This window comes from Malurus melanocephalus, unplaced genomic scaffold, assembly GCF_030028575.1.
Source record: "Malurus melanocephalus ecotype Western Australia unplaced genomic scaffold, MMel_1.1 scaffold_8, whole genome shotgun sequence".
Taxonomy (NCBI): Eukaryota; Metazoa; Chordata; class Aves; order Passeriformes; family Maluridae; genus Malurus; species Malurus melanocephalus.
The window spans coordinates 6,249,582-6,274,585 of record NW_026623240.1 but is presented as its reverse complement, the minus strand read 5'-3'; the positions used below and the strand labels follow the sequence as shown (position 1 = coordinate 6,274,585).

Below are 25,004 nucleotides of genomic sequence, written 5' to 3'. Positions count from 1 at the left end.
TCCAGATCAGGCACTGTAAAGTTAACCTCCAGGACCTCCTCCAGAGACTCACTGAAAGATCTGGGATGCAGAACAGCTGGAGCCAGGGAAGAGGGCATGTTGGGGATGGGACAGTATGCCATGCTTTGGAAAGGCTGATATTTTACAGAGGGCTGACTATTGTTCAGAAGCATGTCTTTTACCAGTCCTCAAATTTATGCAGGAATTTGAGTAAAGAAAGGGAATGCCTTTCTTCTGAACTGATGACATCCATGTTACATCTGTTAGAGACAAGTGGCAGAGTCACCCTGTGAGTTAAGGCTCAGGCAAGAAGGAAAAATTGTTTTCTAAGCAGGCCCCACTTTTAGGCCATTAAACTGAAAGATAATGATGGGCTTGTTGAGGAGCAACAAATTTCTTTAGAACTTCATTTGGTGCCTGTTTTAGCCAAAGGCTGCYGTGTTGTGATATTTTATGTTTAAACATACCCTACTCTGACAAGCCACCAAAGTCTTTAAAGTCTTCTCATCTTTATTGCAGTCAGTACTTTGATCTCAATGCCAGAAAAGGTCAGCACAAGAACTTCAGAATTAGACTTGTTTACATCCAACATAAAACACAAATAAATGAATGTGGCAAGGACATCCCAGGCAGATTAAATAAGGCCATGCTTTCCTAGTTCCACTCAAAATGCTTTTGTTTTTGCCAGCCATTGTGCAAGCAATGTCATCATCAAATCCAATGAAATTCACTTATTAAAGCTCTTTCCCCCTCAAAATATTTCATCAATCACAGCCCAGAAGGGCTCTGTCATAGGATAATTGCGACTTGGCGTACCAACAAAGAGCATCCCRATGTCCCCAGCTTCCTTATCTATACAATAGGCAGGGATGACAGCCATTTTATTAGCTGAGATATTGTTGTCCCCATCAGATAAAGCAGCATGTTTTGTTGCTTTGATGTTTTCTGTCACTAGAGCAGAGCTGTCCTTTCCAGTTGGATGTTCAGAGAAAGGCTGTGGTGGCAGCAATGTTCCCTCACGTGCCCAGGAACACCTCCCAGAGCGGGCCAAGGGCCGTGCTAATTGCAATTTATCAGAAAGGAATGGGAAGAGTGAACAGAGTTTCTGCACAGTAATTTTTAGCCAAGACATAATTGTGGAGTTATCTCTTGTTGAAATTCTATTCCTTGAGGAAGAAAAGATCACCAGAGAGTGAATTCCCTCTGGAGGCAGCCAGCTGAGAAGCCACCCAAAAATAACTTCAGCCATTCCTGTTCCACTGTCTCCATATACAGTATTATTATTCCACAGAATATTTAGTGAATCAAAATAACATTTGGGATAACTGCTTACCTTTTAAATTTTTTCACAATAACAACAACTATTATAGTACTCAGAAATATGTATCTTGCTTCCACATGCTTGGCTAGATCATGCAGACTTTGAAGGCTAACAAAAAATCTGACATGCAGAGCAATATGCAAGCCCATTTAATTTTCTATTTAAATTCTTCCTGACAGAGTGGACTTTTCTTGAATTTCAAAATAGCAGGCCTGCTAACCAAATTCCGAAGGTGGAAAAGTCTGCTTGTCGACACCAGGCTTATCTCACTCTACTATCACTTGGGCAATAATTATATGAAGTGCTGTAGACATAATTTAATAATTCAACATTTACCTGCTGCTGCTGAAGACTTCCCATCTATACTAAGCACAGGGAAGTGCTCTGGACTCTCCAATGGACTGCATGACAAACACTGTCCACATCTTTTGTGTCAGCACAGCTCTAGCGCACCGCTCTGTGATGAGGGATGTTGTTGGAATGATAACAGGGACAGCACAATTAAAAGTCATTAACCCAGCAGGAAATCTCATCTTTGGTGGCTACTCAGCAAGAGGTTGCCCTTGATAACAAAGAGCAAAGTAAGCAGGTGTCAACTGCTCTGGCAAATGCCAGCATCTCTGCTGACTTTCACATGCCATGTGCCCCTAAAGGGCCGAGGCATTCCCACCATGCTCAGTCCCACAGCCCTGACWTAATGAAATCTGTCCCTGCTCTGCCTCCACCTCCCCGCCCCGGCCCCAAAGTGATTCCCAGATATAAAAGGTGCATTAATTCCTTTACACAGCAGTCTCCTTTCCTGATTTCCCCCCTCCATGTGTGCTCCTGAATCCATCTCCACARCCTTTGGTGGATGTTGCGAGCTGGATGTACCCTTGACTATGTCACCTTGAGAGACTTACAGATTTCATTTTAATTTATTGACTTTCCTACAGACTGTGGGTGGAAGCCTGTGGAAGCCTGTGGAATCACTTAGCCTGCCTTTGTCTCAGTTCCCCACCTACAAAATCCTTTCATTTACCTTGTCTGTTTTGATTTAAACGAAACGAGCTSAAACCCCTAAAGGTCACGTTTGCTTTGATAGCAATATGAACTCATTTGGCACCTTGATCTTGTTTGGGTAAGCTTAAACCACATAATGAATCTTAAGAAATGAAACAAACTGAAACTTCCTTTCAAACACTGCCCTCCAGAATGTTTTTACTTTGAGCCAAGGATGGTGCAAGATTAAGTTGCATGGTTAGAAAGGTACCTTATTACCCCATTAAAAAGCAGAGCTGAAAAGGAAATTCTGTCATGGCTTCAAGTGGTTGGGAGATTTAACCTTGAATACCCTTTTGATATTGCAGAGAAGTTACACATTGCTCATGCTTGTCTCTAAGCCCTGGGCTGTTGCTTCCCTTGTTGAGCACTGGAGATGATCTGGAGACACAGAGCCAAGGTCCTCCAGCCTAGCCAACAGATTGCCTCCTTGCAGCAAACTTCTCAAGCAGATTAAACCCTTCTCTAAAGAAAAGTTCCTTCCCCTGTGGGAAAATGTTCTAATGTAGAACTTAACATCAAAATTGCAGACAAAAAGAGGGTTATGATAGTGTATTTTGAGCAGAATTGCTTGTTATTTCTATGCATCAATGGGCACCTCAAGGCTTAAGTTCTCAGTCTTTAGAAAAGCCTCCAGTACATGAAATGAATACTTTTACAATATTTGTTTTTTTGTTTTTTTTTTTTTTTTTATTTAAAGCTTTAACTCGTGACATCACATTAACAAATATAATACTTAAAATCTATACAAACCAAACCCCAAGTATCAACAGCTCCCAGCAACAGAAATTGTAATCTATTTCAAATAAAAGAAAGTCAAATATTTTCATGCTTCTGCTTTTCTGGTTTGCAGGATAATGCATAYATGAGATCTGATTCAAAGATACACCACTTGGCAAAAAGGCTTCTGCAAATCCAGTGGTCCTACCATTTCTCTTATGAAATTCTTTGGGTTTTCAATTTTACAGGCATACCCKGGGCATACCATCTATCAGATCTCTTGAAAATTAATAAAATATTGAGTTAAATAATTGTGCCTCCTTGTTTTGTTGATGCATTTCTGAAAACCTCCTCACAAGAGTGTGACAGGTGATAAACTAACAGTAAGGAAGACACAGACCAGCAAATAATCCAGGGAAAGTCAATGGCAGGAATCACTCATTTCATTATCYGCACATATTTCTTCAAACAACAGCTTCTGACACACTTCAGACTTGCAGCTCTAACACCTCCTGACAGACTTAGCTCATCCCTGCCTACCTTCTTCACAGACAAAATAACTGTTTGGGGGTCCCACCTTGCTGTCTGCATTTAGAAACATGGAAGCACTTACCCTTCCTGCTTTTTTTCCTTCCTTCTGCTGCTGCTGCTCACTGCCATGATGTCTGCCTATACCCTGAAACAGACTGTCAGTGGAAATCTCAGGGCTGTTTCCACTTCCTTCCCTTTTAATAGCTAGTTCAGGAAAGAGGTAGTAGATTGGCATCTGGAGCATTGGGGCCCAGGAAACTACTCAGCTGCAATTGAAATCTTGTGTGTGTCAGGTGTGATGAGTTCTGAGGAAAAAAATCAGAAACTTCCACAAATGAGCTGCAACTGCTGGAATCACAGCGTGGCAAAGAAAGGGGCTCTCCAATGAACAGAGTGCTACTTGGCCATTTATCAAGGATTATTCAATTTTCTAATAATGCARCCTTTAGATAATGAAATATTTTTTGAAAGGTGGAGGAAGAAAAAACAACAATAAGGACTTTGCTCAAGCAGATGTAAAACTGACACATCTGCTTCCCTCGGCACCACCAAATTGGCTCTTTCAAATATGTTTCATTTGTTCTCCTGCCAATTGCTGATCTCTCGTCAATTTACTCTCAAACTTGGAAGAAAATTAAATGATTTGATGACATATTGGTATTTTATCTTTGAAATGTAAAATATATATTTCAATGATTTTAGAAATGTTTCACTGCTTTGAAATCTTTGCAATTGTATGAGGTTGGACTTGATCTCCATCTGGAATGAAAGAGTATAACTTCATCTAACTAAATGAAGCTAGGCAGTTTATCACAGCTGGTGATCTTGTCCATAGTTTTTCATAGATTAACASAGAATATATCATATACTTATTTAGAAATATGCAGTGTGAAAGGTGGTGACACCCTATATGCTTCAGGYGTGCTTGAAAATACCTATACTAGATGATTGCCTAAAAATGCTTCCTAATAGCCTTAAATAGTCAAAATGAAATGACAGAACTGTCATCACAGCAAATCACATAGGGAAGGAAAAATGATGCCAGCATTAACTGCATCAGCCACCTGCTCCATATAGGTTATTAAAATGATGGAAACAGTATGTTGACTATTYCATATATGCAGCCTAAAACCCCCAGCAGGTCCAATGTTTCATAATACTAGTTGTAATTTACATGCCTATAATTTATTGTATACTATCATTTGTGCAATATTTTTCAAAATGCTGTCTGGAAAAGACTGGCTACTGGCTGGGGTACTCTAATTCCTTTCTCTGTGGCTACTTACTGCTTTAATCATAACACAACAAAAGGATTTTGACACCAAGAGCTCTTTGACAAATACCTGTGTTATGCTTCTTGATATGCTCAGGATTGTTTTGACCCTGCCAACAAGAAGCAGGCCAGTCTTTATTTTGTAATGATTCCTCAGTTCCTCTGGGAACTCTTTGCCAAGGGGTTGGGGTCCTGTAAACACCTGTGGGAGCTTGTGCCATGCTCACCACAGCTGCAGTCACTTTTATTCAAACACAGGAAGAAGAAAAGGAGAAAGACATGGGGGCAATGGCAATGTCCTCTTCATTAGCAGTGTTTTAGTGTGAAGGAGTTTAGAGCAGTCCTAAACTGTCTAAACTGCCCTCCCCTAGTCCTGAAAAACACCCTAATMACCCAGCTACAGGCAGTCAACCCATCCCTCCTCCTGAAGCTGCTTCAGTTGGCAAGTGCAGTTCAACCCCCCCGAGCTCTGAGCGCATCTCTCCAGCCGGGCAGGCAATGCCTCATGTGCCACTCTCGATTTCAGGTTCCTGCCCTAGGGATGCCTAATGCATTTTGGCCAAGAATTGTTTAAAGTAAAATAATCTGTCATATAAATGAATGGAAAGAGGCTCATTTTAGGAGCCACTGCCACTACTGGTTGACCAATATAGATGAAAGTGCTTACATTTAGGCTTTCTTGACTCAAAACTCTTTATGCTAAGTTTACCCATCTGTAAAGCAGACACATTAYAGTTTACCTAACTCAGAGAAATGAGATAATACGACTTTGGCAAAGGAAAGGCTCCATCACATTGCTTTACTAGACATAAAAAGGTAATATGAATATATGATTTTAAATCAACATTAAGATAGTGTAGACTCTKGGACATTTCTGATATTGCTATGGCTAGATAATGTAATTCATTTTCTAGCAGGTTGCTTGAAGTGCTTGATATTCCAAAGAGCCAGCCTGTGTTACAGGATGTACATAGCTAATCTGCTGAGAAAAGWAATCATAAACATCACTTTATCCTGCATTATTTTATTCATGGGAGCGTTTTTCCAATTGGTGCAATCTTGAAGTATGGACTGGATCTTGGGATCACATAGCCAGGCCAGCACACCCCAAGTTAGTTTGTTTMAAAACTCTTTATTTCCAGAGGAGGAAGATGATGCAAAATCTTTAAGGCTGCCATATCTGGTTTAAAACATCCTTATATTTTCTTTTCTTTCTTCTTTTGTTTTTGCATATTTTCACAAGGAAAAAAAATCTCATTACCCATACTTTCCTGAGTATTCTGAGCAGGGTGYTAAGTATATTAGCAGTTAGTTTCCAGGGTGGAAATGACAGCATTTGCCTCTGATTGTCCCAGCACAGGAAGTATGACTTTTRGGAGCTCTCAGAACAGGCACCCAGCACTGACAGAAACAGGAATTTCTTGAGCAAGATTATATTGCTTCTCTTTTTTTTCCAGGAGCTGGACTGAAATTTTTCTAATATGCACAAAGTGTCCCTACATTTCTTACAGATCAACCATCACATATTTTCAGTAGCATTGTTTTCACAGGATATTCCTGGGTGATGTAAAAAAAGAAACCTGTTATCTTTTTGATGAACKCATTTTAAAGTCCAAGGATGAACAYGGGCAAGTGACACAAAGAAGACAGTGAAGATTTGCAAGCAGTGACAAGAGTTGGCAGGAAGGAAAACTCATGTCTTTAGAAGTGGCTTCTCAGAAGCCATCTCCCAAAACCATTTAACTCTTCTTATCCACACTCATGCAGTAGATATAAATCAATACAAAAGTTTCATTAGATGCTATCCCTATAAATTATTTAAGAGAGGTAGATCCCAAGGTCTTGCAGGCATTGGCCAGAAGATCTTGCTAGATTGGATGCTGAGAGCTGTCTCCCATGACAGTCCTGGATACTAAGCCAGTGCTAAATGTCTGTCTTGACGGAGATTTATTTTGTATGTGCTTGAAACTGAACCGTGTCACATATTTGGCAGGAAATGTAATCCCTTCAGAAAGAGGATTTGATCCTCAGAGTGATCTTGCCAKTCTCAGGCAGGAATAACTCTTGGTRAAGCCAGTGCAAGGTCTATCYTYRTATTTCWGTTTTGAGTAAGGGACAAGCMCCAAAYMYRGGGCTGTRAGAGCAAAAKCTCCTGTCCCCAMCAATCCACATGGCCCTGATGGCATGAGAAGAGATGTGCTACAGGTACAAACTTTGCAGAGCACTCACAAGATGCCTCCATTAGAATTCATTTTAAAAAAATTGTTTCCCAAATCCCCAAGTGACATGTGATGCAAACAGCAGCAGCAGAATAACTATGAAAGAGAGTAAGGGATGACTCCCAGTTTGAAGAAMATCAAGCAAAATCTGAATGAATGGCAGCTTAGAGATCCTCCCTTGGAGCTGGCAGCTCCARAATTCCCCCATCAAGYTCATTCCCAGTTTTCAGACTCTCTTTGTCTTGCCTGGCTCCTTTCTCCTCTTCAGACCACCACAGCAGTCCTCCCCCTGCTATCAGCCATTCCACACCTTTCTGTCCTTTCCTTCTGACTGTGACTCCTAAATTTTTGCTATCCCCATCTCTCTGCCAGTCCTCTTTTTCTGGTAGCATTCCTTGTATGAGATTCCCATTGCTGAGGTATATGAGCTGGGATKGACTACCCYCTTWGCCTGAAAACCTGAGGTGTGAATCTCAGSAGCAGCTGATTCCCACAATATATGYGGGATGTAGCATAGCATTTGATACAGTGGCTCCCAAAAATCTTATMAGAAAAATATCTTATAATGTCTTGGATAAAAGTGCTGTCAGGGGGGKTGCAAACAGGCTGCAGGAATGTAAACAAAGGATAATGGGTCATGGCAAACAGCACGGCACTGAGCTGTTGGGTTTCTCCACGAGTTGGTGTCAAGCCCAGTTTCATTTTATATGTTCATTAATGCTCTGGAAAAAGTGATGAACATTTTGGGAATTAAATTAATGRATAATACTAAATTAATAGATATTTTTAACAGCAATCAGGACAGAGTTATTCTATAGAGGGAAAGCAGAGAGGATGGGAGTKGGAAGAGTCTGTGAGCAGACTCACCTATACAAATATGTGAGGAAGRGTTTTATGCCCCAGCTGAAAATAATGRGAGGTCACTGACAGTCCAGCMAAAAGCAGCTTACATCTGGTCTGTCAAAGGCTGAAGCAGAGAAATAAYAACAAAACCAGCTAGGAGGTAAWTATTAATTATAAMATTTCTCCCAAAAAMCTCAGATATTCTCTTTTTCTAGTCTCAATAAATTTCAGTGTTTTGGRKTTCTAARATTTTGTGTGTTTTCATGCTACAGAGTAGCATATAATTRTAATACAAAGCCATGTGTCTTTATATCAATATATAAYGTCTCTCTTCTGAAGAGAAACCAGTGGTAAAAATCTTACCAGTTTCTTTGTATGACTTCTTTGCATATACTGCCAACATGATGAAAACAGGAGTAAAAACTGGCACAGAGGTGATAAGCCCTTTCAGGAATTCCAATCTCCACAAGCAAAACAATTCTCCCAAATGGAATCTACCTGGAGGTGTAAAAGCAAAAACAAATTCTGCATGTGCCCAATAGGTCCTTTGTTCCAGAATCACAGAATCATCAGGGAATGGTTTGGGTTTKWAGGGACTGTAAAGTTTTAGTTCCAGCCCCTCAGCTGTGAGCAGGGATACCTTTCACTAAACCAGGCTGCTCATGAAAAATAAGATTTTTTCCAAGCACTATGCTCTATGTGCTATGGATACACCCATGAAAATTTGCCACTGTCCTTATCTATTTTAGTGACAATATGTGCAGAATGCTTAGCTACACCATACTGTCCATAACGGATTGTGTCGTGCTCAACACATAGAGCTGGAGGAACGAGGAGGAAGGGACGGCATTCAGAGTGAGGCTTTTGTTTTCCCAAGTCACAGATGATGGAGCCCTGCTGTCCTGGAATGGCTGAACACCTGCCTGCTCACAGGAATGCTGAATGAAACCGYTGTTTTGCTTTYCTTGTGTGCACAACTTTTGCCATACTTATAAAACWGTCTTTTTCTCAACCCACAAGTYTTCTCACTTTTACTTCTCTGGTTCTCTYCCTACCCCACTGGGGAAGGCAAACCAGCAGCTGTGTGGGGCTGAGTTGCTGGCTGCAGTTAAACCATGTCACACAGAAAACCTTAACACATCAGCTAAAACAAAGGTATCCATTAAAGATTGTGTTGTTCCCTACTTTCCCTCCTGACTGGTAAAGATTGATATGGAAAACAAGAGCAAAATCAGCCTAGGAAAGTGTTTGTAAGACACACGAAGGTCTCTTCAGTTTGCTTTAGTCATGACACAGGAAGGGTCCAAGTACAAATCCTGAATGTTTGAGGATCTGAAAAGAGAGGATTTTAATCCATCTTTTGAAATACCTATCACTGCTAGTGGCTACTATTTTTTTCATGTAAGTATTGCCAAAAAGACTACTTAGGGAGCAAGGGTAAAAATTTCCAGGAGTTTGATTTTRATACTATCCAAGTAAATATAAATTTTTGKTTTGTACAATGYRATTACTTGCATAACATAAAACACTRTGGATGYCTTATTTTTTAATGSAAWGTTACATCTAAAAATTCTAAGGACTGGCAAGGGAAAGATCCCTGGGCCTGAATCTCATTTGCTGAAAGCTTGTKTAGATACTTTGAATTTAGAGAATGCCTCTCAAATATGATAAAAAGAGTTTTTAATGGGTTCTATTACATTATAATTTTCTCTCCTGTCTCAAGAATTTAACACACCTTTTCTGTGGAATATTTGCAGAGACCTTTCCTTCCTTCAAAGTTTCTACAGAAGTTAAACCCAAATTTGCTAGAAAAGTTATGTTGAGCTAGTTTCTGGCAGCAATCCGGCAGCACCTTTTAATCTGCACAGCATTGTGATTATCTCACAAATTCACAATACTTTAATTCTGAACCCTGCTATTTKCCATCGAGGCAATATCTTCAGTGCTTGTCTGAATGCTCTGAATGTTAAGTGTCTGGCTYTGGCTGGATTCCCCACATTTTTTGTCTGTGAACACGTAGCACATGGCTCTTGATTACTACTTTTAAATTGATCTGTGTCTGCTATGAAAATATATTGCTTCATAAAAGTCTTTCAGGGTATCAGCTTCCAAATTAATGATTTTTCTCTCAAGCTCTGACTTTGAGAGCTTACAGTACAGAATTGCACCGTCCAGCTACTTGAATCAAATTGAAATCCATCCATCTGCAATTCAGATCCAAATTCTTTCAGTGCTCTTGGCTCATCTCTAGGTAAAGAGYAGCTGTTGTCCTGTTAAAGTGACTGTAAATAATTCTAACTTCAAGCTTCAACAGTGAAATTCACTGTTGAAATTCACCCTGCTTCACCAGGGACGGCTCAATCCCCGGGATGTTCCTGGGTTGGCTCTTCAGCTGCTGGGAGCTGGGTCCTGGTGCTGCAGTGGAGCTGTGCTGCTTTCCAGGGGCAGAGCCATGCCCAGGGTGTGCCAGGAGCTGTGCCAGCCCTCCTGGGGACACAGGGAGCTGGGGACACCATGCTGAGCTGGAAACCCTGAGTTGTGCTAATTGCACAGGGGGCTTGTACCCGTACAACGCAGGTGAGGAGGGAGAAAAACCTGGGTTTTCTTTCTCTTGCTGTTTTCTCCTTTTTCTCGCCCAACAAACCTGTCACTGTGCTTTTTTAGGGGTTACATGTGCTCTGCAAGACAAACAGTACCGCTCCAGAGAAAGACTTGTTTACAGCAGAGATCCAGGAAAGTGTTTGAAGGAAGAATTTTGCAGTAAAAAGGGAAGGGCCCTAACCAAGAAGGAAGGTACTTGTTAAARCAACTCTATCAGAATAGCAGATGAATCACAATGTGATATAGCACTGTTTGAAAGGATGTTTTGAATGGAGCTGTCAGCAAGTATTTTAATAGCAAGTCTTCAATTTCTGCTTTATGGGGTTTTTAACCACCAAGAAGAAAATATAAGTAACAAGGAGGGATTTAGGAATTGTTTAGTATTTGGCTGTTCAAAGAAAGAAAAGAGCCCTCCACATGCATTGCAGCTAATGAAAATTGCCATTATGGGGCTTTTACTCCATTTGTGAATGCTAAACACTGTAATAATGGGAAGTCCTTATGATTTTCTAAATCTTCTCAATAAGGAGGATATTATCTACTTATTTAATGACCCAATCTCTAATGRCAAGGAGCTGCTACCACCAGCAGCTCCAGCTCATTCACATAGCTCCTCTCCCTAATTAAAAGGTCTTTACAGTTAAAAATAAAGAAATAAATCAACCAAAACCCCAAACTGCCATCAGATGATAGGAAAATAAAAGGCTCTTCAGGGACAGATTTTCAATTGCTTGGCATCCACAACTGGGAGTATTCTTTTGAAACAACTCAGTCCTCCTTTAGGCACCTCAGATAGAGCCAGACAGCTCAAAAGTGCTCAACATAGATTTCTTTGGAAAATGCATCCCTAGCTGTGACTTTGTGTCCTACAGCCATTGTGGCTGGCAAGACTCAATCCTAAAGYCACCTACCTCCCAGCTGGAGGAATGTCAGCAGCATSACCCCTTCTGCAGGGAGCTGCAATRAAATACCTGACWGTACTCGTGCTCTTGCCCCTGCTGGCTGCTGCACCAACAGAGGCTGCAGGTCTGTTTTTACCACAYTGCCAGAGAATGCAGCAATAGCCCTGCTCTTGGGTTTGTCTTGCAGCACTCAAAGCCAGATGTCCATATTGCAGCACAGACTCCTTACTAGATTGGATATCAGGCAAAATGGAATGTCGCTGTCTGTGTGGCATTCCTTGAGGTTAATGTGCCATGGTTACAAGTTTTCTGAATGTTCATCAGTCTAAGGCCAAAACTTGAGTAATCATTCAAGAGCAGTTTACAGCTAATAAACCTGCAGTAGCTTTCTCTGAGAGCAGAGAGTAAGGCCCAGAGGTTTCTTAGCACATCCCTCAGTTCAGACTAGAAGCATTTGGTGGTATCAGCATACTACCTGTTTATTCAAGAGGAAATACAAAAAGTTCAGTTAACAGCTCTTTTTTTTTTTTTTTTCTGCAGTCTACAGCTGTGTAAATATTATCCCAGCCTTTCCTTTGACATCCACCTAAACCTCAGACCTCCTGTGCAAAGTGATACACACGGAGCTCCACATTTGTGTAACCCACTGCTGTGTCCTGACACACCCAGGACTGAATATTTAATTTCTATGAGACCAGTGATGCTGTATGATGCATCCCTCACCTTCTAACAACAGCTTTACTAAGAGTTCCCGAGGTTTTAACCACGGAACTGAACATGATGAAAGCTTTGTGGAATCACCACACCAAGATTTGTACAACAACACAGAAAAAGAAGCCAAATTGTAGCTCTGCATCATTTGCAACTGCCACTCCACACAGTTTCTGTTTTGATTTGMCCAGATGAAAAGCTGTGTTAAGTTTTAGAAACTTCTCCTCATCCCTGCTTTCAAGTCACTTTTGAAGGCTATTTGCCTTTCYCATTTTCTCTGTGGTAGCTAAGCAGACAAAAGTCTTTCTGTATGCACCAGGTATCCCTTACACAATGGGAGAGAAATATTGATATTTTTATATTGCACAGTGGGTCATATTTATGAATTGATGCATGCTTCATCATAGCTCTAAATAATGGAACATTTTGGATAGGAAAAAAGGSCCTGAAACTGTTTGTCTGAGTACCTCCAGCTTCCTCTCCCTTCTGAACTCCTTACAGGCTGATTTTGGAGAGACAGCTTCCTCAGGATCAATGCTACCCATGAAAATGATTTATTAAAGAGAAAACCTAAGGCAAAGCCTTCATTGTAATGCAATTTCCCACCTACTCCTTTCCCATCACCACAAGGGACAAATGCAGGATTATTTAGGCCTGCAGAACTTCACTGAACTTCTCTTTCAGTCCATGCCAACATCCTGAAGTTTCTCTGGTGTTTCTTTAGGGCCTCTGATKTTAGAGGGGTCGGTGATGAAGGCTGGCATGTGATGCACAGATTATTGCTGAGATATCTCTGTGAGATATCCACGATGCTCCTGATGCAAACTGTGAACCAAGGCTGGGCTGCTTTCAGCTCCTTTGAGATTTGGGGATACCCAAAACCCAATCTAAAATTAGGAGAGCAGTGAAAATCACTGTGCTCTGTCCCAGGACAATGGTTGTGGGAATGGACCCACAGCTCATCTGCACAGATGGGGCAGGAGAGAGGCAGAGGTCTCCTGGTRTAGGATGAATCCACCTTTTCTCTTGGCCTTCCACTGGTAAAATTCTGGGAATGAAAACTGCAGTACCTCAGACTAATTTCACATTTTTTAAAACTGAGATTCAGACGCTTTGCCACAAATAAAAAGTAAATATATAAACATGCAAGTCACCATCCAAGCTTACATTCTCCCTCACTGTAACTTATGTAGATTGCTGCCTATGCGCATAGCTTTCATTACAAATAAAACATAAAAGCCAGCGCATATCCTGAAGAGCTATTTTTCTTTATTGCAACACCATTACAYGAAGCCTAGTAACATAAACAAAGATTAGACTCGGCTGTTTTGAACAAATAACYGTTTATTGTCAAGGCTTTTCAGGAGCTTTCGTTTTCCTTTTTGAAAAACAAGATCCTGTGCCAACCTAGCAAATGTGTAACATTAAGCAATAAGCAGAATAAGGGGACACACGAGTTTAYAGACAGCCTCAGACGGTCACGGCTGTGCATGTCCAAGCTGAGACAGAAACCCGGTCAAATTAAGCAGACATATTAAATCTAARCCTCTCCAGCAGAGTCCCTTGGGACATTTCTGCTGTTCCTCAGTTCTKCAATCGGCCTTTTGAGCAGGAGGATACAAAAGGAACAGTCCAGGGACACAGCAGCCCATGGCACTGGAACAGCACTCAGCAGAGCACAGCCASAGAACATATACCCAGTTCCTGTCCTGGCACAGCAGCAAAGAGCACAGGATAGGTCTGTGTGGGCCCTAAAGGGGCAGCCAGCTTTGTGGGGGGCAGGTGAGGAGAAAAAAAAACCCTGTTCCTTGGCTGCAGAGCTTTGTGTGCCTGCCCGGCTGTGGCACCGCAACTGCAGCACCCTGAGCGTGCGTTCCGCCAGAATTCTCCACTTTAAAGAAATCCCAAACCTCCTAAACCCAGCCAGAAGTAATGACACAACAAGCCATCCCTTAGACAATGAGCAGAGATTATTCAGCTTCCTTGTACCCCAGTGGAACAGCAGCTTCCTTCCTGCCCGTGATTGGGGCTGTGATTAACGGCGCAGTTCAAGGTGAAAGAAGAATGCGGTTCCAGGCGTGTGTGGCTTCCTTTAACCTCAGCAAAACATGGTGCCAGATATTTCAATTAGTGTGTACCGAGGTCACAAAATCAATTTCTTATCGCCGAAAAACACACATACTGTAAATTTCATTTTCGAGCCATAATCTCTAAATTAAATCTGTGTACCTAAAAAATATACACTGCAAAATTGCAGTCCTTCAGCCCCCTCCTTCTCTAGCAGGCCAGCAGCATTTTCACAAACATCACCTGGCTTTGTGCTCTATATTTAGAGCACAATGTTTGGTTAGATTCTAATCTTCTTGGAGAACGTCATTATCTCTTTCTTTGGCAAATAGAGGCCCAAAGTGTCAATTACCTTCTTAAACTCTTTCATACACACAGGGCTGAGCTGGGTGTGATATTCTGTCTGCCARCAGCTCAGTCGGCAATTTTTCACAGTCATACACGGAAAAATTGTGCACCAGCATATCTTCCTAGATAAATTACACATTTCAAATGTGGTTGCATACAACTTCAGCACTCCTGGCCAGTATATTCTGGCAGAAGAAAATAAAAATGAACCATTTTTAAAAAGAAAAAAAAAATCCCTAAGAAAACACTTTTCTGCAATTGAACTCTATGAGTTCAATACAGAGTTACAGAGACAAAAGTAAAATGAATATATGGGATTAGTGGGATAWTATGCTTAAATCAGTGTAGCTCTGCAGAAATAACATCATGTCTATGTGTGTATTTCCTGACGGTGCTTCCTTTGCTATGTGGGTGACACTGCCTTCACAGCCCCCAAGGCAGCTGCAGAGAGGTGGCTGCAGCAGCCTCCACCATGTGCAAGTCTAGGCTGAGAAGGCTCAAGGAAGTGGAATTTATGGAAGCAATTTCTTCCCAATAAATCCTGGTCTTTCTAAACAGAAGCTAATTTCAACTGCAGAACCAGAGAATGAGTAAAACTGACAATTTTGCGATTGCCTTACGTTATTTTTGCATTTGCACAGGTCCCTGTGTACATGGTTGTGTGCATTTAACATACATGTATGTGTATACACATTCAGGAAATACTTTTCATCTTTTTATTTCAAACCAACAAGTGAGAAGGACATATTGTTACTGTCAGCCCTCCTGGGACCACTTCAGATGTTARAGACACAGGAAAGGAATCATAACTCTAGTAAACACAGAGTAAGCAGACTCTGAAATAGYAAGTTTAAAGCTCCTTAAATGAATTTTCCCACATCCTCTAAACATGTAACATATTGATTCTTWGTACCATAAAGCAGGATGAAAGTCRTARTTTCTCAAGAAAGGAAATTAGCACTATTTGGCAAAGGTTAAAACACATTTTGAATTAAATGAGTAAGAAACCATCCAAGTGCAGATGATCAGCCTAAAAGTTTGGGTAAATTTTTGAGAGAGACAAATAACTCTTTTCTACCACATCATCTACACACATTTTAAAAACTTGTAGATGCAAACCGGACTAATTTAAAAGAGAGGCTGGATATGATTAAAGATATAACAAGAGGAAGTTCTGTTTCTTTCTGGTCCTTTCGAAAATGCAATAYTGTATTTTAGTCATGCTCAAAGTACCATTTCAAGAAAATGTAAACAAAACACATGAAAAAAAAAAGTGGTCTTTCACTTTATTTTATTTTTTTTGGCTCCAATCTATGAATGTAATGAGTCTACCTAAAAAGTCTCTAAAATGGACTTTCCCCAAGGCTTCTTAAACTTAGGGTCAATCTTACAAATGGTTACTGTGGGGTGTATCTTTGTCCCAGGTGAATTGTGTTTTCTGGCAGTAGGAAGAAGAGCTAACCCTCTGAAGATCCTCTCTCATTTGAGAGGGGAACTGGGAGGGATTTTTTCACATGAGTGAGGAAACTGGATTTGGCACTTTGGATACATAAAACACTTTGAGTCAAAATTTTATGGACTCAGGCATTTACAGAGGTGAGACAATTGGGGTGGGACAGCTCCACCGTGCCTTGTTCAGGGCTGTGTTTTACTGCAGACATTCTGCACTGCTTTCTCCTGACTCCTGTTCTCATGCACCACCAGACACTGTTGTAACACACACTCCCCTTTCAAATTCCTGACCTACTCTTAAAAATTTCAACAAAAATATAATTTCAATAGTAGCTATAAAAAGTAAATTCAAGACTACAGAAGCTGTTTTGACTGATACTTTTAGCCAAGGGTATGGTTATTTTCAGGAACATAAACATAACTCCATCCTTTGTGGCTGGAAGGCAACCRTGCAACAGCTGGTTAGTCCCCAGCAGCCCATGGACATCACAGCCATCAAACCCTTCCCAAATTCACAGAAAAGTGTGACATCTTGCACATGAAAAGGCAAAAGCCGTAAGTAAAACTGTAGGTCCCCAAATGGCCAGGAGCCTGCTATGYTAACATCAACACCAGCTCTTTCCTAGGCAAGTGGACTGTCACGCACCAGAAAATCAAATCCTCACAGTTAATTTGTCCAGACTCTCCAATTCCACGATGTGCCTACAAGTTTAATTTGGAATGTGAAATCAAGATACCTCAGCTGGGTCACATCTCACAGCTCAGCAGTCGATCCCTGCGCTTCAAGGAAAGTCAAAAAACACTCAGCCAAATTATGACCAAAAAGGACATAAGGGAAGAAAACTTTCTGTGCCCTGGGGAGGAACCCTGAACCCATGGGTTTAGTTAAACATAATATCTAAATATGCAAAAAACAGGATGGTGCCTCCTAACAAATCTTGGCACCACCAAAAAGCCCAACACCTAAACCTKCAGCAGGAATTCTGAATTCAAAGGTGACTCCTGCCTTTTCACAGAGCCCACACTTTTTACCAAGTTCCACTCTGAAACCGTGTGAAAGCTCCAGCAGAATAGAGGCAAAGCAGCAAGGACTGGAGGAGAAGGGGAAAGGAAAAAGGGCAAGGGAGAGTGAGACGAGCCCAGGGGCTACAGAGGAGCGTGTCAAAAGGGCTGGGAATTAGTGGTCTCCTTTGGCCCCCTGTATGGCACAGCCCAAGGTTTCCAAGCTGTCACACACTGAGCTGAGCCCTGTTATTAGCATTTGGCTAAGGCATAACTTTCTCCTGCTGTGCTATGTTAGAGCAGCTGCAATTTGCCTTTTTATAGCTTGTGGTAACTGATAGCAGTGAAATGAATTTAGGAAGTGTGTGGATTGGATCTTCCATATCAGTGATTTCAGGCTATTTGGTAAACACAGAAGTGACATCCACTGATGTATGCCTGCTGGTAGCGAAAAAAAAAATGCCTTTGGTGAACCAGCATTTGAATTAAATAATTTTCTGTTGAAGAACACTTCTGGATATAATAAAATGATTATACACAGTGGCTTTACAGGGTCATTTTAATTTGAAAGCAAAAATTCCCTCAAAACCATACRCAAATTGGGTGCTGCAGAAAGGCAACAGTGACACCAGTGAATCAAAACAAATTCAGTGACTGCAATAAAAGTCAATGGTGGGACTCAGCYACATCACGTTAGAACAAGGAACTGAGGTCTCACGGGAAAACTCCTTTTTATAGCTGGAAAAAGCCAGAGAGTTGGTCGTTTGACCCTCAATAAAACAAGAAAATATGTTTGTGTTCAGATATTGAGCATGCTTTCAATTTGATTCAKCTGGATTTATACAAATTGCCCTGTGTTCTAACAGGGATTTTGTATTTTGATACAAAATACCACTTTGCACTGRTGTATTTTTTACCTCTGTAAAATGGTAAATCCTCCTACAGTCGCACTTCAGAAACAGTTACTGCCTTGCTTCAACAGAAACTTTCCCTGACAGCCTAAGTCCCTGCTCAATATTTCTGGAAGAGTTGTAACTATTTTACAAGTAAGACTGATTAATCTCGCAGCATAATTTGCAAGTGACATTTACAAGGGAATATTGTGTAGGGATATCTGGGAGGGATATTGTGCTCAGGCTTTTCCTGCTTGCCTGCCTACCCTCCTGGAACAAACAGCACTGCTTCATTTTCCTTCCGTATTTTACAAAGTTAAAGTAAACACTGTGATCACACTGTTTACTTTAATTTCCTGCAGTGTGCCAGCAAAGCAGCAAATTGGCAGTCAGCAATCAAGAAGCAGCCAGCATTGAAACAGCAGAGCTGCTTAGGAAAGCATCACTGATGCCAACTCATTTTTCCCTTTGTTTTAAAAATAAAATATTGGCTTCTATGAAGTTTTACTTTTACCCCTATCTTTTCTAAAGCATCTGAAATGTCATTTGTTTCCTTTAATTTTCTTTTGGAAGAAAGTTGGAATTAYGAACACCTAATTTATATGTCTGACATTTTATATAAAGAAATACATTTACAAATATGGCAAATWTATTCCCTTTATCTGTAAAAAATCCATAGCATTTTTGCATGAGAGGAAGTTGATTTGTCTATAAATCAGTCATTTCTGGGTGTAGTTTTATGCCAAGAGCTTTAGCCCATGTTACTTCAATAAMGTGTATGATTTGAGAAGCTAAAGCCTCCTGCGTTACATGCAGAAAGCACATCTGCTGAAGAACAGTCCTAAAAAGCAAATAGATGTACTATCAGAGGTCATTCTCCCTCATCTAATACTGCATAAAGCAAGGAATATAAATACAAAAGGAAAAGTAAGAAGACTGGGATAGTATTTTGTACCTCAGAGGTGTAAAGCTTGACAAGGTGACTCATTTATGGCTTTCTGGAAGATATCGTACAGAGGGAATTTATTGCTATGTAGGTTATAATTCCAATATATAAAAGAGGCCAGATACCACAATCAGTTATTCTCCTGACTATGTGCATTCCTGCACATATTCTTGCTGAAGACAATGAGATTATGAAGAGGATTAGCTTTTTGTTAGAGTGGCCAAAGTATGCCTTCAGAAAGTCCAAAACATGACCTAATTTAAAGTGGTTGAAATCTTGTGGGAAAGATTGTAAAAGGATAATTATTTTAAAAGCCGCGACTTTGACACCAGGAAATTAAATTCATATCTATGTGTCTTTATCTATACAYAGCAAATCCAATAATCTTGAGGTCTCTGCAGTCACTTAGCCAGCTGGCAAAGGACTGCAAAGTCAAAACTAACAAACCCCATTCCTAAGGTATGTTGACATCAGTGATTCATGATTCATCAATAATGGTGCTAGGAAATAAATGTAAGAGGGCATTATTGCCTTTTGCAGCACAGAAAACTCAAGGGAAAATGTCTAAGTGTGTCACATTGAAAAGACAGGSCTAGCTAAGAAATAACTTTTACAAGTATTTAAGAGGTGTTACAAGCAAGTGAAAGTAGAGAAACAAATGTAAACCTTTCAAAAACTCTAAGAATGYGCCTATAAATAAAAATGAAGAGTTTCTCAGCTGTAAAAGCTTCAGAGGACTAACCTGAAAACGAACATTTTCTGTTCAACATGTTATTAAGGAGAAAGGATTTCAATTGCTTGTTTCGGAATAAAGTCTCAAAACAATGACTGTTCTGGTTTAATTGTCTACTTGTCTGGATAAGCACAATGAAGAAGTTGGTTCTACATTATGCAAAATTACTAATGTTGTTGACAGTAATTATGACTCTCACAATGTATCTAAATAACTAAAAGGGCAAATATGCAAACAAAACACACTATATAGGCTCTTTAAGAATTGCCTGTATTAGCACATAATTGATGATCTCCTTTGAAGGTGACTGCACTATCATTGTAAAAGCCTGAGATTATTAACTGAATAAAAATGGGTAGCTATCTCTAGAACAGCAGATACACCTGCTGCTTTCGCCACACAGAGCAGCAAGATCTCATACATCATTAAACAACTGAGGCTTTGCTTTACGTTTTCACGGCTTTAAACTATTTATGATGGGGTGTAGCCTATATTTCTAATCCTTTATAGAGCCTACCCAATTAAAATTCAGGTTACTTTTTTATGCTAGTAGAGGACTCCTGCACAATATTAATAATGCACCGAGTAACATGCTGCCCTAGAGGAACATCGTCTCTCTTCCAGGGCCAGCAGCCACACAGTTCTGACATGAGCTTTGCTGCTTTGCTGGAGGGTAAGTGACTTTGGTGGCCGTTGAGGTGTTTTACCAGAGAAAATGTTGGTCTCCTGATATGAGGCTTGCTTCAARCCATTGCCACTTAGCTCCAAAGCGCCACACATACATCTAGTGTCCTTTTTGCCCAGACYGACAAGGGAAATTTTATTTTAAAGGCTGAGTTTTGAAACACTGAGTGTAATTCTTAATAACAAAAAAATCAATGGATTAACAAGATTTGTGAATGCATATTTCATTGCATGGAATTTTGTTTAAGTACTCAATAGATGTTTTTATGAATTTTGGATGTAGATTTCCCTAAGAAAATTCAGGCGAAAGAGAAGGTAAGAAAAAGATACTGTATGAGAAAAAAGAGCATAAGATAAATCTGAAGATWAGATAAATCTGTCCTCACACAAATGGATTTAATAACATGATAATGGGTAMATATATAATGGTTGGATTTAAGAACATCAATCATGTCAGTGAGAACAACATCTGTCTTTACTGAAAATTTAATTGATGATTCATAATCACAACTTTCCAGAGAAGTACAGACAATGTAGGAGGTACCAGACGATGCTAGGTAAGAAAGCGCTCGTTTCATTTGTTCCAGGCACTGTTGCTGAAATTGACTTGGTTTTGCTCTTTCTCTGCATTATTTACAAGTGTAGGTCCTTGACTCTGCAAACATGATGTGCACTTAACTTTTGAATCAGCTGACTTTTTCATGGTAGTAAAACTGAACTACTTCAAGTGTAAAACCAGTGTTGTGAAGGCCATTTCTTCTTTTTTTTCTTTTGACCAGCTTGATAGACAAATGGTGATTAACCCACCAGGGCAAGGCCAGCCTTAAATTCAGGAAATAAATTTAGAAACTACATTGTACTTGATGTAAAGAAGAAACTGAGAGAAGAGTGTTTGTTCAGATTTTGGAAGGGAARGCAAAGGGCAAAAAACATTGGTTTGTTTTTTGCACTACCTACCAGGTAGGTCACGGGGCCTTATGGAGGAGATGAAGCTAAACTATTATTAGAAATGTGGTATGTGCACAAGGGAGGCAAAAGGTACAAGCTGYAACCAGAGAAACCTGAACCAGGTATCAGAATATTCTTCAGATATTCTGATGGTCAGATACTGGAACAATGCCTCAGAGAGGTGCAGGTTTCGTCCTTGGAGATACTTAAAACTCAGCTGGCCCAGACTGCCTGCTCCAAGTTGAGCCAGCTCTGASGGGAGCTGGACCAGATGAAACCCTGAAATCTCTTCCAATCTAAATTGTTCTATGATTTGGGGATTCTTTTTTTTTTTTTTCATTATTATTTTAGCCATCTATATTTATCTTTAAACATTTCCACCTTATAAAGGGGTAGACACCTTTCTTAGAAAAAAGGCCTTTGCATTCCAAATTATCCTAAACAAATATGCTTCAAAGCACAGAGTGGCAAAAGTGCCATAAAAATCTAAAATACATGTGGGCTGCATTCCTGCACTCACACCGAACCAAAATGTTTTTTTTCTAAGCAGTAACTGCTAAATATCCAAGGTGCTTGAAACACAAAAACTGACCTGGTAGATGGTTACTACTCATAACTACTTCTCAGGATACTGAAAACTGACAAGATTCATGGGAATTTCAGCCTGTGTGCTGCTGGACATGGGCATACCTAATAGTGACATTAAGTATTAGAGATAYTCATTGTGGAAGACAACTCAAAAATGAAATAGGGAAAAATAGCCTTTTCTTTGGATGGAAGATAGAATCATCCAAAAGCAGATGCCTTAACAGGATTTATGTCACAAGAAGCTGTAGTAGAAAAATCAACACTGGCAGGTCTCTGTAGCATAACCTCCCTGGTTTTCTGGAGCAGCCCAGGAGCTGTTATTTGATGGTGATCAGCTGCTGGGAAGAGTGCTCAGAATTCCTGAGTCACAAGGGAAATTGCTGAAGGCAAATCAGCAAAAATGYATTAGCAACTCTCATGGAAAAGCAAAGCTAGAAACAGGTCATACTCAACTGAGATACATGACATGCTCTATTAAAACACCAGGCTGAGAGAAATTTGTACAATTTCTCAGAAAATGTTAAGGTTTTTGGCTTTGAAAGCATGCTAGCATATGACACTGTGGTGACATAAAGTTCAGTCTTTGAGATAGTGGGCTCTTGAGTAAGTTTTTCAAACAAGCAAATAACAAAAATCATACAGGTAAAATTTGTTTACCTTTGCAGATTGTTATGCCATTTCCTGTGAATCCTTGGGAGCAGTAGCAGCCGGTTGTCCCACCCCGAATTTCACACCTGGCATCTTTGTGGCATGTCATGTTGCAGCTTGGAGAAGTGCAGCCATAGTCCAGCAGACTGGAAATTAGAACTGGAACAAAGGGAAATCAGACTTGTTTCACTATTTAAAACTAGCTCTAAAACAAGATCTGGGCCAAAGGCTTCCACAAAATGGGTGTTCTGTTAAATTTATCATCACAGACTCAGCTGCACTGCAGGAAAGGGTGAGGACCAGCAGCTGCAGGGGCTTCTTTGGTGAAACAGCAGACACCACAGATAAAGAACCTGAGTGTGTTCCCAACCACTATAAAATTGGTAAACTGCACAGAAGTTACTCAGTGATCTGGGTGAAACATTTGGATGGCTTTCAAAGCTCTCCTGTAGTTTCCAGTAAAGCAYAGCCATTTATTTGCACTCTGAATTATGTATTGAGCGTAATCCTCRAACTGCCCTACACATCCGAGGGAAAAATACTAAAGAGGATTCCCCTCAGACTTTTTATTTTTATAAGCACTTCTATACTTCTGCAGCTGAAACATAGGCATGGTCTGAGAGATTAAGATGATATGTCACATATTTACAGCATTATGACAGCATGGTTTAAAAGTTATTTACAGTAGCAAATTATTTAATCACTTAAAATACCATTACTACTCCCCCATTGTATGACTGCATATGGTTTTCAACAGAAAGAAAAAAAGGAAATATCTTCTTTGGAGAAAACAAGATCATTGTATTATCAACCACACACATCTTGCAATAGGTTAGATATGAGGCATTTAGCTCAGAAGGGAAAGTAAGTATTTTACTTTGTAGTTTATAAATTGTTAGCAGGACGTAGTGAAAGTTGCAGAACACAAAGATCGTTCTGGACGCTCTCTTCTTCTGCAGTTCTGCTTTTCCCTACCTAGCTGTTATTCTGGATATTTGCTAGCCTAATGTTACAGTTTTGTTGCCTCATAAAATYTCACTGAGATGTTTTCTTGGACAAATTAAGACTTCACAAAAAATTTCAAACTTCAGACTAAATTCAGTCTAAATTCAGACAAAATTCAGACTAAAAGTGGCGCACAATTTTTAAACAATTATAAATAATCCAAATCAACTTAGATATCAACCAATTTAATCTTTTCCCTATGCTTCTGAGAGATCATCTACCACAGATGAAAACAGAAACCTGTGGGATTCTGTTGTCATTTTACTGTTTACAGCATGCAAAATCTAAAAATTTCCCAAGCAGATGGAGAAGAAGGAAAAAACCCCAAAGAAACCCACAGAAACCCACAGTTTTTCTGGTTTTTTTTTCAGTACAAAAGCCACAGCAAAGAAAGACAGGCACTTTGGGTTTGGTTGTTTTGGGACGATATTAACCATGCAATTACCAAATCCCGTAGCAGCACCGACCAAAGCTACCGGGACTCTCAGTCCTGAGCACCCAGCAACTCTCAACTATCCCCAACTCATTAACTTCTCCTTGCCACTTCCCACTCCCTTCTCACCTGCCATCTGCTCCCCAGGGACAGAGATTTCACCTACCTAGGAATGGCAGCAGTTTCATTRGTGATGCTGTTGCTGTGCAGTGCCTGGTGCAGAGCCCCTGTGTCACAGARAGAAACTCCCAGCTTTGAAACGCTCGACCATGTGCAGAATGAGCACATGTGCCTGTCAGGAAAGCGATGTCCCGGTGCAGCACAGCCCTGACGCTGCTCTTTGTCCCAAGCTTCAGTCTTCCAAAAGCTCCCAAGGYTCCCAGGCAGGACAGGAAGGTCAGGAGGGGCTGAGAACCTGCTCTTCTGGCAAGTGGGAAAGCAATGAGAAAGYAAAAGGGAAACAAGAGGCTGAGTGTTGCAGAGGATATCAGGGAGGACTGCGGGTGAGGAGGTTAGAGGAGCATGGAGAGTTTGGGAGAGTGGCTGGAGCAGGGGCAGGGTGAGGCTGCACCGGCTGGAGGGACAGGAGCAGCAGCAGAGAGGAGCAGGTGGAGCAGAGGAGGGAGGGCGAGGAAGAGGTGGAGGAGAGCAGTAACTTGCTCCGTGTTTACAAACTCAGAGCTAAYGCTCTACACGTTTCCTTCCACCTCTTCCTGGTACCATGAGCATGTGTGAGCCCCGAGACTCTGTTTGGGATCAGTCTTGGCTGACTGCTGCTGTTCTTACTGCTTTCTTCAGTTYGAGATGGATCTTTGCTGCAGCCAAGCAATATTGCTTTAAGGGTAATGGGATGTAAGGGAGGTACAGGAAATCACCAAACTCTGCTTTGTGAGRAAAACAAAGACAGAGGCAGGGAGGAAAGAGGCAGGAAACTCAGGAGCTGAAGGAGACCAAATTTCTATGAGTTCATGGGCTGTGTAATAGGACATATTCAATATAGGAATTGGCCTGTCTTTGTGTTTAACGTGAGAGTAGCTCTATTCTCATTATAGCACCCTGAAGAGACTTCAGCATGTACTTGTATCATGCATGGCT

General features: G+C 40.6%; 1 protein-coding gene across 2 annotated transcripts in view; it reads right to left on the bottom strand.

The window, feature by feature from the left end:
* ADGRL4 (adhesion G protein-coupled receptor L4) overlaps nt 1-24,752 on the bottom strand; it is a 71,462-nt gene extending 46,710 nt beyond the window's left edge. For both annotated transcript variants that reach the window (XM_057375011.1, XM_057375020.1), the window contains exons 1-2: nt 24,076-24,752; nt 22,481-22,630 (exon numbers count right to left, since the gene is read on the bottom strand). In XM_057375011.1, the coding sequence (XP_057230994.1) occupies nt 22,481-22,630; nt 24,076-24,097 (172 nt within the window). In that variant the 5' untranslated portion in view covers nt 24,098-24,752. The remainder of the gene's footprint in view (nt 1-22,480; nt 22,631-24,075) is intronic.
* Between the last annotated feature and the right edge of the window lie 252 nt (nt 24,753-25,004).